Raw genomic sequence first — 17663 nt, 5'->3', positions numbered from 1 at the left:
ACTCACGAGAAATATTTGTGTGTTATTTTTCATTTATTTAATTTCGCATATGATTGTGAGAAGTATCCCTATAGTAGAAATAAACCTGGTTTGTAGAATTACAGGAGCTAATCTACATTCTTCGATTGAAAACTCGGGAAAAACCATAGCCGAACATGGTCTACAGTCAGCTGTGTGACGAATGCATTTCGCGCGCAACGCTCTAGCCGAACACAAATCAGCGTCATTCACGTCACAGAAGATACAGCGTTGCCAATTCCGCGACATGGACAGGTCAGTTAGCATTGTAGCATAGACTGCGACATCTGTTGACCGATGGGAAAACTATTTTTACGGTTGCCTGTTCCGCCGTAAGGACGGTCAATCTGTTTCTTACGTGATCTGGGGTTGCATGTAAAATATTAGATAAACACAATCTATGTACAAAGGAGACTGCTTAAAAATCATTCGTATGAGACGTCAGACAATACTGCTGAAGTGTGTGGAAACTGTACCACATAAGAGTAACAAGGGATACTGAACAGATACAGAGGACAGTCAGGAATGGTCACAGGCTTCTTTGACCCATGGGCATGTGTCACAAAGATGCTGAAGAAACTACAGACTCTTTAAGACAGATAAACTGTTCTGAGAAGGCCTGCTTACAAATTTTGGAAACCAGTTTTACTTTATGACTGTAGGGATTGTGAGGACAAGATCAGATTAATTACAGTGCTCACACAGCTATTTAAACGGTTATTCTTCTCGTGCCCCATATATGACTGGAATGAGAAGAAGCCATAATAACTGGTACATGCACTTCATTGTGATTTGAAGAGTATGGATGTAGATGTACATCGAACATGCATCTGCAATGAAACAATCTTTGTTCTATGGCCATGTGGTTACAGCAACTGCATATGTAGAGAACATAATTTTCATGGAACTTTTAAAAGAAACAATGGAATTGTTACCCGTTCCAAAGGGTATTTTGAACTTTGGAGTATGATCTGTTCACTGCTGGAGGTAAACCATAATTTAAAATAAAATCAAAACCTTTCTCTGTAATATTACATGACAAATGCAGTTTTCTATTGATGAAATGCCTAAATTTCAGAGCTGTTTGATGACAGCATATTATCACAGAGCTAATCCTAAATTTCATGACAAACTGTCGACTATGAGTGCTATGTTTCTAATTTATCTAATCACAAGTGAAGACATCCATTTTGTAATGCAATTACATGACAAGATTTGCTGATACTTTCGAAAGGAAAGAAAGATCTGATTCTTAAAAATCCTCTAGTGTAAATCAGAAAAACAAATGAGAATACTTAGATTATGAGCTGGAAGCAAAGTTATGAAAATGAGACATATGCTTTGATCGTATTTTGACTTAACCATCAAGCTCAATGATATTTCTGAATTCATAGGATAAGCAAACTAAACTTTGCCTAAATGAAGAGTACATGAGTAATTATTCAGGAGTTTATATACTGTTTGTGCATATATCAAGGTATCAAGCTCATCAAACAATCACATAGCTTATTTTACACAGAACTGATCAAAGCAATGTACATACCTAGCTTGGCCAGCCAAGCAGTTTTGACATCCCTCACAGCTTCTTCAAATTCTTCTTCTTTGGTCTTTTCCTTTGGTTCTGTTGTTTTGTTGCTCTTCTTCGGAGCTTCGTTCAGAACATACTTAAATGGATATGAATCCTGAAAAAATTAAGTAAATGTGATAAGATCAGCTGTCAATATGAATACAAATTAAAAGTGGCACAGCCAGTAGGCAATCTCTGAAGGGCATCATCTGATATTTCTTACAAAGGAAACTCCCTATCACATTCCCCTCTGATTTAGTAGTAAGATGGTCTAGTGGATAGCCTGTCTAAACTGAATACAAATCAAGCATGAGTGGGGGGGAGGGGGGGGGGGGAAACACCGCCACCACCAGAAACAGTGGACAGCCCAAGTTTAACAAGTCCAATATTGAGCAAAGATGAACAGCTGCGGCACTGTGGTTAAGTGGTCATGTGTAGCACACGAGCTGTGTTCAATATGCCGTCGTCCCATTTATTTATTTATTTATTTCACAACATTTTGAACAGTCCACCACATAACTGGAATGTTTATTCTTTTCTGTAGTCTTAGCAGTTGTCATACTATACACTTGTTATAGAGTTTAAGTCATGTGGTAAGAACATGTTACCTTCACAAGTAAACATGACAAATAGTGAGAGCAGGCAAGATACCATGTAGACATCTCACAGAAATGGAAAGAACAAATTAATGAATGTGAACTATATTACAACGAAGGAATTCAAAGAGTCAAAACTTCTAAAATGGAATGCAACTCCAAAAGTGTTAAATACATGTTTTGACAGAGCACAGAGAAACTGCGTGATTGAGAAACTGTTGCATGCGTTCATCCATTGCAGCATATGTGACAAACTATTATGTTTTCATCATTTTCTTTGGAGTGATCACATTCACATTCATACGAACATCCAAATTGGGCAAGGAGGCATATCTCACTCACTCTCCACAAGTGTGAATCAGGTGCAGCGGTAAGAGATACCTATCGTATGACAAGTACTGTCACTAATGCCATGTATGACACACCAGATGTGTTTTTTGGTGGAGAATAAAGGTGACTTGTTGCTTGTCGTCAAACATTTAATAATTGCGCAGAATTAAAAAAAAAGGGCACGAGACAAGTTTGAAAATGGCTTGCCCGTTCAACACCGTGACCACTTTACCACAATGCCGTTGCTCTTCCGGGCTGCTCTATATTTCACTTTCTGTCCTTGGACCGTTCAATGTTTCTATTTTGATTTTTTTCCCCACAGTTCATTATATCTTCTTCCTGTTTTCATGCTTGATCTGTGTACAGTTTTTGACGAGCTGTCCTCCGGGCCCTCTCAGCACTAAATCTGAAGGGGGGCAATGAAGAGTTTCCCTTGTTCAAAAAGCCCTGAGAACACTTTATTGTTATTAAGAGGCGGTGAGTGAAATAAGAAAATGCTTAGAATCTTTGAAAAACTAAACAAAAGCAAAGGAGGAGGAGAATAGGAACCCTACAAAAGAGGTTAGGAACATCCAACAAGAAGACACAAGAGAGGAAGAAGACAGCTGCACTGCCGGACAACTAGCGACATATCGGAGAAATGCAGGAAACAGCACATAGCTGACAGAGGCAGACGGAAGAGGCACCTACAGGATCTGAGAAGAACTCCAACGGAGGCATTGGAGTGGGTAGCTCTCTGAAAAAAGCAAAAAACCAAGACGAAAATAAGACGGAAATGGGAGAACTGAGGCATAAAGTGGAGAAGATAACCGATTTCCTGAAAAACCAACTAGGGATATTAATACAGGAGCAAATAAAGAAAACTCTAGAAAAGGAAAGTCACCTAGAACCAGAGAAAACCAAAACTGATGGAAACAACATACAAACTAAATACAACAAAGTTAAACCAGGGGGAATGACAATGTACAGAAATCCTCTGCTCCAGCAATAGAATCAGCTACAACTCCAAATCAATGCACATGAGCAACATAATAAAACCAAAAATCAGGTTAATGAACTCGAGGAACCAAGTTGGAGTACTGTGGTAGGGAGGAGCTGGTACATAAGAAACCAGAGTAAAAATAAAACTATAATGGGTACAAAAAAAGCTGAAGAAATGCAAGCAGCAGAAACAATAGCGTGGCTATATATCGGTAACTTAAAGAGAACCGTCACAACTGATGCAGTAGCGAAATATCTTAACAAGAATGGAATACTGAGCTGTGCACACTGGGTGACAAAAAAGCTTTCAAAGTAGGCGTTCCATTTGAAAATCTACAAATCACACAAGAACCAGAATTCTGACCTGAAAACATAAAAGTACATCGATTTCGTTTCCCAAGACGACCAATGGAAGAGCGAGCAGAGCTCAACTAAACTAAGAAGAAAACGAGAAGAGCAAGAAATAAGAGTAGTCTTGTGGAATACAGAGGGAATAAAAAGTGTTCTTAACCTAACACCAACAGACATTCTGCAAAACTCTGATCTTGCAATTCTAACAGAAACCTTCCTGATAGACAACTGGCAACAAAGATTTCTACAATTATCACCTAATGGCAAAGAAGGGAGAAAGAGGACGACCCATGGGAGGAATATCTATCCTACTGAAACCCTGGAAGAAGGAAAAAAAAAAAAAAAAAAAAATAGTATGCTAGTAGAAGCATCAAACATAAATATAATTGCAGCCTATTTCAAACCGCACACAAATTCTGTAGAAAAAATTGATGAAATAGTCACACTCATCAAACAATGCGACAGCAAACCCACCTTTATTGCAGGCGATCTCAACTGCAGAATATACATAGAAAACTATAAAACAAGACTAGTCATTGAAACCCTAGAAGAAGATGGTTTCGCCCTACTGAACGATAGACAGATACCTACATATATATGCCACAATTGGAAAAGAACCATTGATATCGCATTAATAAGAGGAGAAATAAAAGGAAGTATTCAACCAATATGGCACGACTCCATCACTCGTATACGAAAGCACATTCCAATGAAGATAAAAATAAATAACGTCACTTCACTGCCAGCAAGAAAGACCCACCAAATCACACAAAGAAAAATAGATAAAGAAAAATTAACAAACCAGCAAGAACAAATAACACAAATAGAAACTTTAATAGAGGAAGGAGACCTTGAAAAAGCAACAGACAAAATAGAAGACCTCCTAAAAAATTCAGTGACACAAACAAACCCAAAAACAAGGAATGCAAAAAGATGGTTCAATGCTGAATGCTACAGCAAAAGGAACACTGGTCTAAGAACGCTCCACAGATTAAGAAACCAGCACGCCGAGGAAACATACGAACTGTACGCAGAAGAGAGGAGAGGGGGGGGGGGGGCGGACACCTAATAGAAGAGAAGAAAAAAGAATACATAGAAAGGGGGGGGGGGCAAAAAGAGAAGTGGATGAAGCAGAGGAAGTCCCGTATACAGCAGCAAGAGCAAGAAAACTGGCTCATACACCAAATATAGACATGAAGGAATGGGAAGACCACTTCAGTAAGATACTGAACAAACGAGGAATCAAAACACCCCCAAAGAAAGAGAAACAACATCAAACAAAGGAAAAGACAATGTATGGGAAAACTCTAAATGATGAAGATGTAAATGAAGTAATAAAAGCACTGAAGAACAAGAAAACAGCAGGACCCGATAATATATATAATGAACATATATAAGATGCAAACGAGGCCCTCTAACATGTATGGATCAAATATTCAACAAATGCCTGTAACTTGGAAGAATTCCGACCCAATGGAGACACTCGACAATAAAAGTTCTCTATAAAGGTAGAGGAGACCCATCAGACCCAAACAAGTACAGAGGCATAGCCCTGGAAAATACTCAGTTCAAGATGTTTTCAAAGATAATTACACAAAGAATCAAAGTCTGTGTGGACAGTCATCTCCCAGAACGACGAATGGGCTTCAGATCTGGAAGATCAACACTTACGGCAGTCAGGCTTCTTCTAAGCAACATTGATGAAGGGCTACAAAAGAAACAAATGTTCTACACAGTGTTCATAGACTTTACCAAAGCCTTTGACCTACTCGAAAGAGATCTCATAGTCCGAAAACTGGAAAGCACAATGGGAGAAGATAGCATATGGGCAAGAATAATCAAGTCAATCCTCGAATACAACTTAATCACAATATCGAACACAGTCTTACAGGGTGACCCAATGAGCTCTTTGCTGTACATTCTTGTGAAGTACTGCGAATTGGAGAAAATGAAGATGTACACGTTTATGTATACGCTGACGACATAGCCGTAGGTTCTACAGATATACAGAAACTGCAGAAAATCTTTGAGAAAATAGGCAAATGGTGCAGTGAACACAAACTAAACAAAAACAAAACAAAGACAGCAATGGTGATTTTCAGAAAAGGATGCAAAACACCCAAGAATGCAGAAATCAACATCAGAGGACAAAAAATAAAAATCTCATCAGACTTTAAATACCTAGGGGCAACATTGCAACCAACAGCCAATGCTTCACGAAACATACAACAGAACGTGCAGCACAAGCAATAATAGCAATACAGGACATAAAAAACATCCACATACTCAGTCTAGAAACGGCCATGAAATTATTCAATGCAAAAATCTGGACAATTCTGACCTATGGGATGGAGGTTACATGGGACCACCCGATAGAAAAAAATCTAGAAACACTAGAAAAGGTAAAATCAACTTATCTAAATTATCTAAAAAGAGCACTAGGTCTCTCAAAGACAACAAGATCTAGACTAGTTTACCTGCTAGCGAGAGAGACATTCCTAATTGAAGACATCAAACTTCGATATATGATACCACACACCAGGGCTTCCAGAAATCAAATCACGGAGGACAAACGAGAAATGTATGGTTGGAGTTCTATGGCACCGAAGCAATGACGAATCGCTCATGGACAGCACAAAACTTCGAACTGCGACATGTCATAACTAGATTTTCTATTCATGGCTTTTATCATCTAATTTGCAAAAACAAAACTTATTACGACCCAACCACAACATGTGTATGTGAACTGTGTAACGAAGCCTGTGAATGATATCACGTAGAACTGTGCAGTAAAAGAGTGAAATCGATAAATGAATATGCAAAAATGTAAATGTAAAACATTAATCAAAGTAACTGTATATGGCTATTTGGCCATAATTTTATTAAATAAAATAACAATAAAAGAAACTAATTTAGAAATACATCTCGTGCAATGTTTCAAATTTCAGAACTGATTGCCACCGTCTTTCTGCAACTGTTCATCTCTCCCTACAGTAGCTAGGTATTAAGAAAAATTGTCAAATCTAACAGCCAGCCACATAGATGTGAACCATCTGTGGCCTTCCAGTCATCTATGCATATGATGAGCTGGTTCCACATACCTCTCCCAAATATTCATTCCACAAACAGGAAATGTGAAATTTACACTACATACTATCAGACAGTGACATTATTACCTGTGAGATTCAACTATTTTATGAGAGCTGTTAAACTCCAGGTGAATGAACTATGTAAATATTCAAGAAAAGTGGAAGAAAAGCCTCCTATTGATAGAGAGATCATTCTGCATAAGGATTTACCAGTAAGCAGCAAGGATGGAATACCCTGAAGGTGGTGGTGGACAAGGATTTCTCCTTATATTCCAACAGACTTTAGGGTAACAGTCTTGTTATCCAAACAAGATGCTCATTTTTAAAACTTGCAGCATGACAGTTAAATATATCTAGTAATAATTTTTGCTTAAGTCTTAACTCATAATTTTAATAACAACAAGAGTTCAGAGTTATTAGTTATTAGTTTGTTGTAACTCACCATGATGCCTCAAAACAGATCCTAAATTTTAAAATCATTTTAAGTGAAAGCATTTCACAGCAGGAGATACATTATTTTTCCACCAGTCTCATGAGGGCAGTCCTTTAAGGTATTTCCCCTTGTACTCAAAATCCCTCAAAACTTCTTTTAACTTATAAAAGATTCTGAACTTACTGCATCTTTTTGGTACTGAAGAAATGAAACTGTGGTAACCTAACGTCAAGCTTGCATCTTTTCCAAGCTGGTGCAATCAAATTCATACTCACTATAGCTTATGAACAAGAATTTTTATACATTTTTTCACTAGTGTTCTATTTACATGTTCCTATACGAACCAAGTATGCACTGAATACTGCTCAGAAAGTGTATACCAAGTAGAAAGCTGGGTAGCCCTTTGACTCCACCCACACAATTATTCAAATCTAATTCTAATAATTTCTGCAGATATGCCTCCAATCTGCATCATAACCATTTCAACTTTCCTTGTCAATCGTATCCCACACATATTCTACGAGGTATTACTCTAATCTGTATCACTGAGGTTCACTTTTATCTTTTCAGTGTCTTTATTATTTCATGTGTCACTGTCACGTGCACCTTTCCTTATCATAATTTGTCCCACTGTTCATGATTTGTTTTCCAATCAGGAAACTTCCTACAAGATCTATGTCACAGTCTTTAAAATTTAGTATCACTTTTTTTCCTTCAAAAATTTACTTTCTTCTCCATCTGCGTTTCCGGATGGTCCCCTGTCCAAAGACTGCCTCCCACGATTGGGTACAATAACAACAGTAGTAATAATAAGAATGCAAAATGCCAATGCACATTAAATTTACAAGTTGTTCATAAAATGTAAATTAGTAATGCAACATATGCATTTCATTTAAAAGGTGTACAACTTTGCTTCCGACATTTTTTCTCCAACATTTGAGGCTTTAATGAAACAAATTGGTCACACATGTATCGTTCATAGTATTTTCCATCGCTGGCCACTACTTTCTCCAATCTTTCGGACAGTGTACAAATCCCGCATCAAAAAAATTATTCATCTTCTGAAGCTATCCACGAATCAATCCAATTTGTGACTTCTTCACGAGATCGGAAGTGTTGGTCAGCCAGGCCATGCACAATTGATCTAAACAGGTGATAGTCAGACCAAGCAATGTCTAGAGAATACAGCAGGTGGGGTGGGACGACCATTTTAACGTTTCCAAGTACGTTTTGACCTCTTTTGCAACATGGATTTGAGCGTTGTCGTGCTGCAAAATCTCTTTATCATGCCTCTCACTGCATTGCTGCCGTTTGTCTTTTAATACTCTGCCCAAATGCATTAACTGCGCTCGATAACGAGCACCTGTGATTGTTTCACTTGGTTTTAACACCTCTTAGTACTCAACGCCGAGTTGGTCCCACCAAATGCCAAGCAAGATCTTGGAGCCGTGAATATTCGGTTTGGCCGTCGACATGGAAGCATGGCCGGGATATCCCCATGATTTTTTGCGTTTAGGGTTATCATAATGAACCCATTTTTCATCCCCAGTCACAATGCGATGCAGAAATCCCTTCCATTTTTGCCTCTGAAGCAACTTTTCACAAACACACAAACGCCGTTCAATGTCTTTTGGATTCAGCTCACACGGGGCCCAAGTTCCTTCTTTCTGAATCATGCCTATAGCCTTGAGATGTTTTGAAATGGCTTGCTGTGTCACTTCCACTAATCATGCCAATTTTTCTTGCTTTTGACGTGAGCCTTCACTCAGCAACGTCTCCAATTTTACATCTTTGAAAACATTCTTTCTTCCACCACTATGTGGGTCTATGATGTTAAAATCACCGTTCTTGAGGCGTTTAAACCACTCACGACATGTTCTTTCACTAATAGCGTCCTTACCATACATACTTCAGAGCATTCTATGAGATTCAGCCGCTGTTTTCTTCATATTGAAACAAAACAGTAACACCTCCTGCAAATGACGAGAATTAGGCTCGTAAACTGACATTTTCAATCAAGAACAACTTTATGATGCAGACACAAATCAACTTGTTTGAATGAGGTTATGTTGACTGAGGTCCAAGCTAACTGCCCGACGTCTGTGATCTGTTTCTTTCAACCGCTACTTATCGTTATAGCCACGTATCGGCGAACGACAGAAGCAAAGTTGAATACCTTGTACAATAGTCATGAACATGAAAAATGTGAAATCACATTCAGGTCAGATACATTTTTTTCAATTTTAAAACTAACTTTGTTAGATGGGCTCTGGTTGGAGGAAGGCAGGGACACTTCAATCGCAATATGCTCATGCATAGTAAAACACTGTGGCAAAGTGATGTCAACACATTTGACCATGTACTGCACTTAAATCACATGACCTAAACAGTATAATACCTTATCAACTAATCTTACAATTTGTGCTAGGTCATAATTATTTTGTACAGGTGGTTTTAATTAAGTTTTACAGTGTTTTTTTTGGGGGGGGGGGGGGGGCAACGACGACGACTTAACAGTACAGCGTACTGTATTTGGTTGAGCCCTCATGCAATGAACTGGCCAGGAGAGAATTTCCTGTTCTTGCATTTTTTCTGTAGGTAAAATTATTTATTAGAAATATTCACCAAAATAGATGCTTGTAACGACTAATCTTTATTCACTACAAACTGCTTTGGCATATGTAACAACCAACGACAAACTTAACACATTCTAGTTACTAAAATAATATTGCTATTTATCTGCATAATCTTTGTAGGAGAGAAACTGTAAAACTACTGTCATACCACAACTAACATTTTATTTTCAATAGATTTATGTCATTTACCACCTTAATACAGTTCACTGTGAATGTCACAGTTTAGACATGAGTACAATATAGTCACTTTTTATACGAATGACATTCACATTTACCCATGTTCTCAACAAAATTGTATTTTCAGGTACTTGATACTGATGATAAATGCCAAAACATTCTGTCGTGAATAAAGATTAGTTGTTATAAGCGGCTATTTTTATGCATCATGTCATTATCAGACCTATATTACACTGCTAGTCTAACAAACAAAAATTGTTGACTATTGTCTTATGAAATAAAGGGGAATATTCTGTGTTTTATTCGAAGTCAAATTGGTGAAGATAACTCAAGGAATCAAATATAATAAGCATTGATTTCTATATACATACAAATCTACATCTACATGGATGTTCTGAAAATCACACTGAAGTGCCTGGCAGAGGGTTCATTGAACCACCTTCACAATAATTCTCTATTATTCCAATCTCTAACAGTGTGCGGAAAAAACGAACGCCTATATAATTCTGTGCAAGCTATGATTTCCCTTACTTTATTATTATGACTGTTTCTCTTTATGTAGGTCAGCATCAACACAATATTTTCGCACTTTGAGGAGAAAGTTGGTTATAGAAATTTCATGAGAAGATTCTGCTGCAAAAAAAATTGCCTCTGTTTTAATGATGTCCGCCCCAAATCCTGTATGATGTCAGTGACACAAACTTCCCTATTCCGCGATAATACAAAATGTGCTGCTCTTCTTTGAACTTTCTTGATGTACTCCGTAAATACTATATGGTAAGATCGCAGACTGTGCAGCAGTACTCCAAAAGAGAATGGACAAGCATAGCGTAGGCAGTCTATTTAGTATATCTGTTGCATTTTCTAACTCTTCTGGCAACAAAATGCAATCTTTGGTTTGCCTTACCCACAACATTTTTCTGCACGTTCTTTCCAATTTAAGTTGTTCATAATTTTAATTCCTAGGATTTAGTTGAATTTACAGCCTGTAGATTTGACTGATTTACTATGGAACCAAAGTTTAATGGATTCCTTTTAGCACTGCCTAATGGCTATGGACGACAATTTAAGAGCGAAGTAGATACTCTAACTTCCACTTCTTTTACAAGATGGCTTACTTGAGATGCTCGACTGACCTTCCTCACCGGCTAACCTGCTGCTGCAAACTCTCTTACACTTCTTCAAGACTCTTTCTACTTATAAATATAAGTAGACATACTAAGTTTCATTAGCTTCAACTAACGACGTATATTTGAACTTCCAACATTTTACAAATCCCACTCTTCACATACATATATACTGTTTATTAAGTCTCTCATGTCTCCAAACGTTAGAAACAAACTAATTTACATATAAGAGAAAGTTGGCTTAAACACTATGTCCAGTCTCCACATGAAGCATAATACACGTCTTCCCTTCAACAAGGCTACGACAAAAGTTTTTCTCAAGAGTACCTTCTCAACTGTTCTCGTTATATAACAATGGTCACTGAGACAATTAGCACAGAATAAAATAGAAGCTTCATGGTTCTTCCGTACACTTCCACTAAAACTTCCGCGGATTGCCTGACAAGTACTTGTCGTTGCCATTCAACCGCCATGTCTACATTCTTCTCGCAACTGAATTTCAAACCTGCACACACAAACATGTGATGCGCAGTAGGTACGATTGTATCATCCCACACTCACTTCTAAAATATCATGTGTTCAGGACAGTAGGAGGCTGAGTGGTTCTAGAATTTACGCAGTAATTCTCGAAACACTACAAATGATGTGGATGACCTCACACTCCATTGCCAATTTTCGCATCATACAGATGTATTTTCTAAATCATTTTATACTTTGTTTTGATCTTCTGACAACTATACTAGACTATAAACAACAGCATCATCTGTAAACAACCTAAGACGGGTGCTCAGATTGTCTCCTCAATCATTTATATAGATAAGGAACAGTAGAGGGCCTATAATACCTCCTAGGGGAATGCCATAAATCACTTCTGTTTTACTCGATGACTTTCTGCCAATTATTACGAACTGTGATCTCTCTATAGGAAATCATGAATCCAGTCACATAACTGAGATGATATTCCATAAGCAAGCAATTTCACTATGAGTCACTTGTGTGGTACAATATCAAAAGCCTTTTGGAAATCTAGAAATACGTAATCATTTTGAAATCCCTCATCAATAGCACTCAACACTTTGTGTGTGTAAAGAGCTAGTTGTGTTTCACAAGAATGACGTTTTCTAAATCAGTGTTGACTTTGTGTGAAAATGGCGTTCTCTTTGAGGTAATTCATAATGTTCAAATACAATATATGCTCCAAAATCCTGCTGCATATTGATGTTAATGATATGGGCCTGTAATTTAGTGGATTAGTCCTACTACCTTTCTTGAATATTGGTGTGTGACTTGTGCAACCTTCCAGTCTTTGGGTGTGGATCTTTCATCGAGCGAGCGGTTGTATACAATTGTTAAGTATGGAGGTATTGCATCAGCATATTCTGAAAGGAACCTAACTGGTATACAGCCTTGACTGGAAGACTTGCTTTTATTAAGTGATTTACGTTGCTTCACTACACTGATGATATCTACTTCTAAGTTACTCATGTTGGTAGCTGTTCTCAATTCAAATTCTGGAATATTTTCTTAGTCTTATCTAGTGAAGGAATTTTGGAAGGCTGTGTTAAGTAATTCTACTTTGGCAGCATTTTTGTTGATAGTATTTTCATTGCTATTACACAGAGAAGGTAGTGATTGTGTCTTTCTGCTAGCATACTTTACATACAACAAGAATCAGTTTGGATTTTCTGCCAGGTTTGGAGACAAAGTTTTGTTGTGAAAACTATTGTAAGTATCTTGCATTCAAGTTCGTGCTAAATTTTGAGCTTATGTAAAAGATCGCTAATTTTGAGATTTTGCATTCATTTACATTTTGCATCCCTTTTTTTTTTTTTTTTTTTTTTTAATTTCTGCAACAGTGTTCTGACCCATTTTGTGTACCAAAGGGGATCAGCTCCATTGTTTGCTAATTTACTTGGTATAACTCTCTCAATTGTAGTTGATACTATTTCTTTGAATTCAAGTCACATCTGGTCCACACTTACATGATTAATTTTGAAGGAATGCAGATTGTCTCTCAGGAAGGCCTCAAGTGAATTTTTATCTGCTTTTCTTGAAGAGGTATATTTTCACCTATTTTGTTGGATTTGGGGGGTTGCAATATTTTATCTCGCTACAAAAACCCTGTGTTCACTAATCCCTGCATCTGTTTTGATGCTTGTTATTGGCTCAGGATTATTTGTTGCTAAGAGTTCAAGTGTGTTTTCACAAATGATTACTATTTGTGTGGGCTCACAAACAAACTACTGCTTGAAATAATTTTAAGAGAATGCACCCAGCACTATTTCGGATGATGTTTTATGCATACACCCGGATTTAAACATATATTTTCACCAACATATTGACGCTAAATTAAAGTCACCACCACCTATAATTATAAGAGTCAGGTATCTGTTTGAAATCAAACTCAAATTTTCTTTGAGCCTTCCAGTAATTTTATCATCTGAGTTCAGAGGTCAGTAAAACAATCCAATTATTATTTTATTCCACTTGCCAAGAATGACCTCTGCCCATACTAATTCACAGGAACTATCTACTTCGATTTTTCTACAAGATAAACTACAACTAATAGCAACAAAGACTCCACCACCCACCATTTTTAGCCTATCCTTTCGGAACACTGTTAGGTTCTTCGCAAAAATTTCAGGTAAACCTATCTCTGGTATTAGCCAGCTTTCAGCGCTTATAATGATTTGAGCATCAGTAGTTTCTATTAGCGCTTGGAGCTCTGGTACTTTCCCAACACAGCTACGACAATTTACAACTATTATACAAATGGATCTTGTATCTACTTTCTTCCTGTGTTTGACCTGCAGCCTTTGAGACTGTAGCCCTTTTGTGTTTCCCTGAGACCCTCTAACCTAAGCTACTGCCCAGTCCATGTCACCCAGCCCCTGCTACCCATGCAGATGCCTCTTGCGTGCAGTGGACCCCTGACTTATTCAAGTGGAACCCAAAACCCAACCGCCCTACGGCACAAGTCAAAAAGTCTGCATGCTACACGGTCGCAGAACAGTCTGAGCCTCTGATTCAGACACTCCACTCAGCTCTGTACCAGAGATCTGACATTGGTTGTGTTGACTATGCCGCAAATGGTGAGCTCAGGTTTCATCTTGCAAACAAGACTGGCAGCCTTTTCCACTTCTGTTATCCACAACCATAGAGAATCTCTACTGATCCAAAGTGACACACATCACTGGTACCGATGTGAGCAACCGCCCACAGCTGGCTGCACTCTTGTGCTCCACAGGGCATCCAGAAAGACCCGTTCCACATCTGGAATGACTCAACCCGTATGCACACAGAGTGCACACTGGCTATCTTCCCCTCCTTTGCAGCCATGTCCCTAAAGGGTGCCATAATGTGCCTAACATTGGAGCTGCCAACTTCCAATAATCCCACCCTCTGATTACCCAGATCTAGCTCACTGAGAGGTTTCCTATGAGAAAGGAGAAGCGACTGAATCTGGCTGAGGGACAGTGTCAGAAAGGATATAATGTAATTCCTAGATATGGCTACATAAGAGAGACAGAAAGATCAAATAGTGTATCTCAAATCAAGAACTCCGTAGCAAGATTGTGGATAAGACAAGAAATACAGGATATATTACATAAAAAAGAAACGGTGAATCAAGAACCCTATGTAGCACATCTAAAGATAAGTAACAACGCAACATCTTTAACTTTTGATTATATTGCACATTTGTGTACATGACATATAAACATCACAAGAAGACATATTCATAACAAGAAATCCACAAAACTTCTCTACATTCAGCATCACATATGAAAACCTGCACCTGAATATGAATCTGATTTGCAATTTTACCCACATTTAGAAAATTTCACAAAGACGTAACTTACAGATAATGAAACAAATCTTCTCACATAGGGTCTGAAATACAACACTACAGAAGAACTCTGTAAAGCACTTTATAGACACTGCTAAAGTTGCCATAGATGTAGCGAATCTCTCATACAGAAAACAGAATAAAATTACCATTAACATAAAAAACATTATAGACAGTGAACTATGCAGACAGAATGCAAACAACTATCAGACCAAAATGGAACATAAAATTCTGAAAAATATAAACCATAAACTGCTACTAAATGATGCTGTAGCATTAAAAGCTGATAAAGGGAATAGTGTGGTCACACTTAACATGAACTACTATACAGGTAAGGTCATATCACAAAATTGCCTCTCAACCATACTAACAGATTTGGAGCTAAAATAAAGAAGCCATAAAAATTATTATACCATTCTCAGTGAACAAGAACATATATAGTAATGAATCCAAATACACCAAAATTATGTGCGAACCAAAGACACACAAACCGATGGTTGCAATTCGGCCCATAATTAATTGCATACATGGCCCATCATATTTGATAAGCAAACAACTAATCACACTAATAACAAAACTTTACAATAAAAAAAAAGTACATGATAAAAGTTTGTGTAATCTGGAAAGAGATATAAAAGATGTACAAATACCACCTAATGGTAAATTTATTTCATTTGACGTCACTAATCTAATATGTATACTAACTTACCAGTACAGGAAACTATCCAACTACTAAAATATAACCAGTTACAATATTGGAAAATCTCCATGACAGGAACACTTGAAATTATAAATATTTTGGAAATAGCACCATCACTCTATTTTGAATTTAACAACAAAATTTATACCCAAGCAGAAATGAAGTAGCTATAGATAATAGTGTAGCAGGCACATTAGGTGATATTTTCCTACATTCTCTGCAAATGAAATCCTCTCCTTTTTAACGACCAACTACTCTACAAAACTTCTCTTCCTATCAACACTAATGAAAGGAACTATCCTGTCCATTTCATCAAATTCCTGATGCGTTTGAATAGGGCTACAGATCAACTTACTTTCGTGTATTCCACTTCTAACAAGAAATCAAAACATAATAATAAATGAATCATCAATTAAATATCTTATTGTCCAAGCAATAGCATCGACAATATTATTATTTTCAATTCTGCAAATTCAAATAAAAAATTCAATAGGATGAGAAAGAGAATTTATCCCTTCAATAACAATTAGATCTAGATTATTACTGAAGATTGGAGCTGCACCTTTCCATTTTTTATTTCCATTAAGTCATGGGAGTATTAAGCTGAAATAACTGTATACTATTTTAGGTATGTAGATGATACCCTCATGTTGGTAGTTGGAAGCCACAGATATCAAAAATATCCACCAGAAACTCAACCAACTACACTTTAAAATTAACTGCACTATGGAGACTGATAAAGACATGATCAGTAACTATCTAGACATCACAATTAGCAAAAATAATAATTCCGGTCATCCAATGGCTTATGAACTACTGTTTTTCCATTAAATGGTTAATAGATTAACTAACTGACCATTAGAAAAACCAGGAATTCAAAATGAACTTTACACACTTCACTATATAGCACATACAAATGGCTTTGATCACGAAATAATCACAAAATTATAATACCAGAGTAAAACATCAAATTAGATGACAATCGCCTGCGAGATATGCCTATCACGAGAAACATCACCTACACAGAAAATAAGATACATACCAGCAGTCTACCTTGCTAGAATCTCCAACAAAATTAATGTAATTTTTAAAGCCACAAATATTCAACTAGCCTTTAGAACCAATAAAAATCTTTCAATAAAATTACATTCTGCCGCCACTAGAACATCGAAATATGATAACCCACGCATATATGAAATCACATGTGGCAGGTGTAATAGCTTTTACGTTGTCAAAACAAGAAGAAATTTTAACATCAGATATGTTGTTGCTGTTGTGGTTTTCAGTCCAGAAACTGGTTTGATGAAGCTCTCTCCATTTTACTCCATCCTCTGTAAGCTTCTTGACCTCTGAATAACTACTGCAAGCTACATCTTTCTGAATCTGCTGCGATTTTTACCCTATACACTTCCCTCCAATACTGAATTGGTGATTTTGTGATGTCTCAGAACATGTCCTACCAACCGATCCCTCCTCCTAGTCAAGTTGTGCCACAAGCTCCTCTTCTCCCCAATTCTATTCAATACCTCCTCATTAGTTATGTGATCTACCCATCTAACCTTCAACATTCTTCTGTAGCACCACATTTCGAAAGCTTCTATTCTCTTCTTGTCTAAACTATTTATCAACCATGTTTCACTTCAATACATGGCTACACTCCATACAAATACTTTCAGAAAATACTTCAAGACACTTAAATCTAACCTCAATATTAACATATTTCTCTTCTTCAGAAATGCTTTTCCTTGATATAGCCAGTTTACATTTTATATCCTCTCTACTTCGACCATCGTCAGTTATTTTGTTCCCCA

The 17663-nt window shown here is 37.2% G+C and overlaps 1 protein-coding gene across 1 annotated transcript in view; it reads right to left on the bottom strand.

The window, feature by feature from the left end:
- The window catches only part of LOC126253474 (tripeptidyl-peptidase 2), a 310223-nt gene that overhangs the window by 22408 nt on the left and 270152 nt on the right, over positions 1-17663 (bottom strand). The window contains exon 20 of the mRNA XM_049954832.1: positions 1562-1700. Within this exon, the coding sequence (XP_049810789.1) occupies positions 1562-1700 (139 nt within the window). The remainder of the gene's footprint in view (positions 1-1561; positions 1701-17663) is intronic.

This window comes from Schistocerca nitens, chromosome 4 (assembly GCF_023898315.1).
Source record: "Schistocerca nitens isolate TAMUIC-IGC-003100 chromosome 4, iqSchNite1.1, whole genome shotgun sequence".
Lineage (NCBI taxonomy): Eukaryota > Metazoa > Arthropoda > Insecta > Orthoptera > Acrididae > Schistocerca > Schistocerca nitens.
This window is presented reverse-complemented; position numbering and strand designations above follow the sequence as displayed.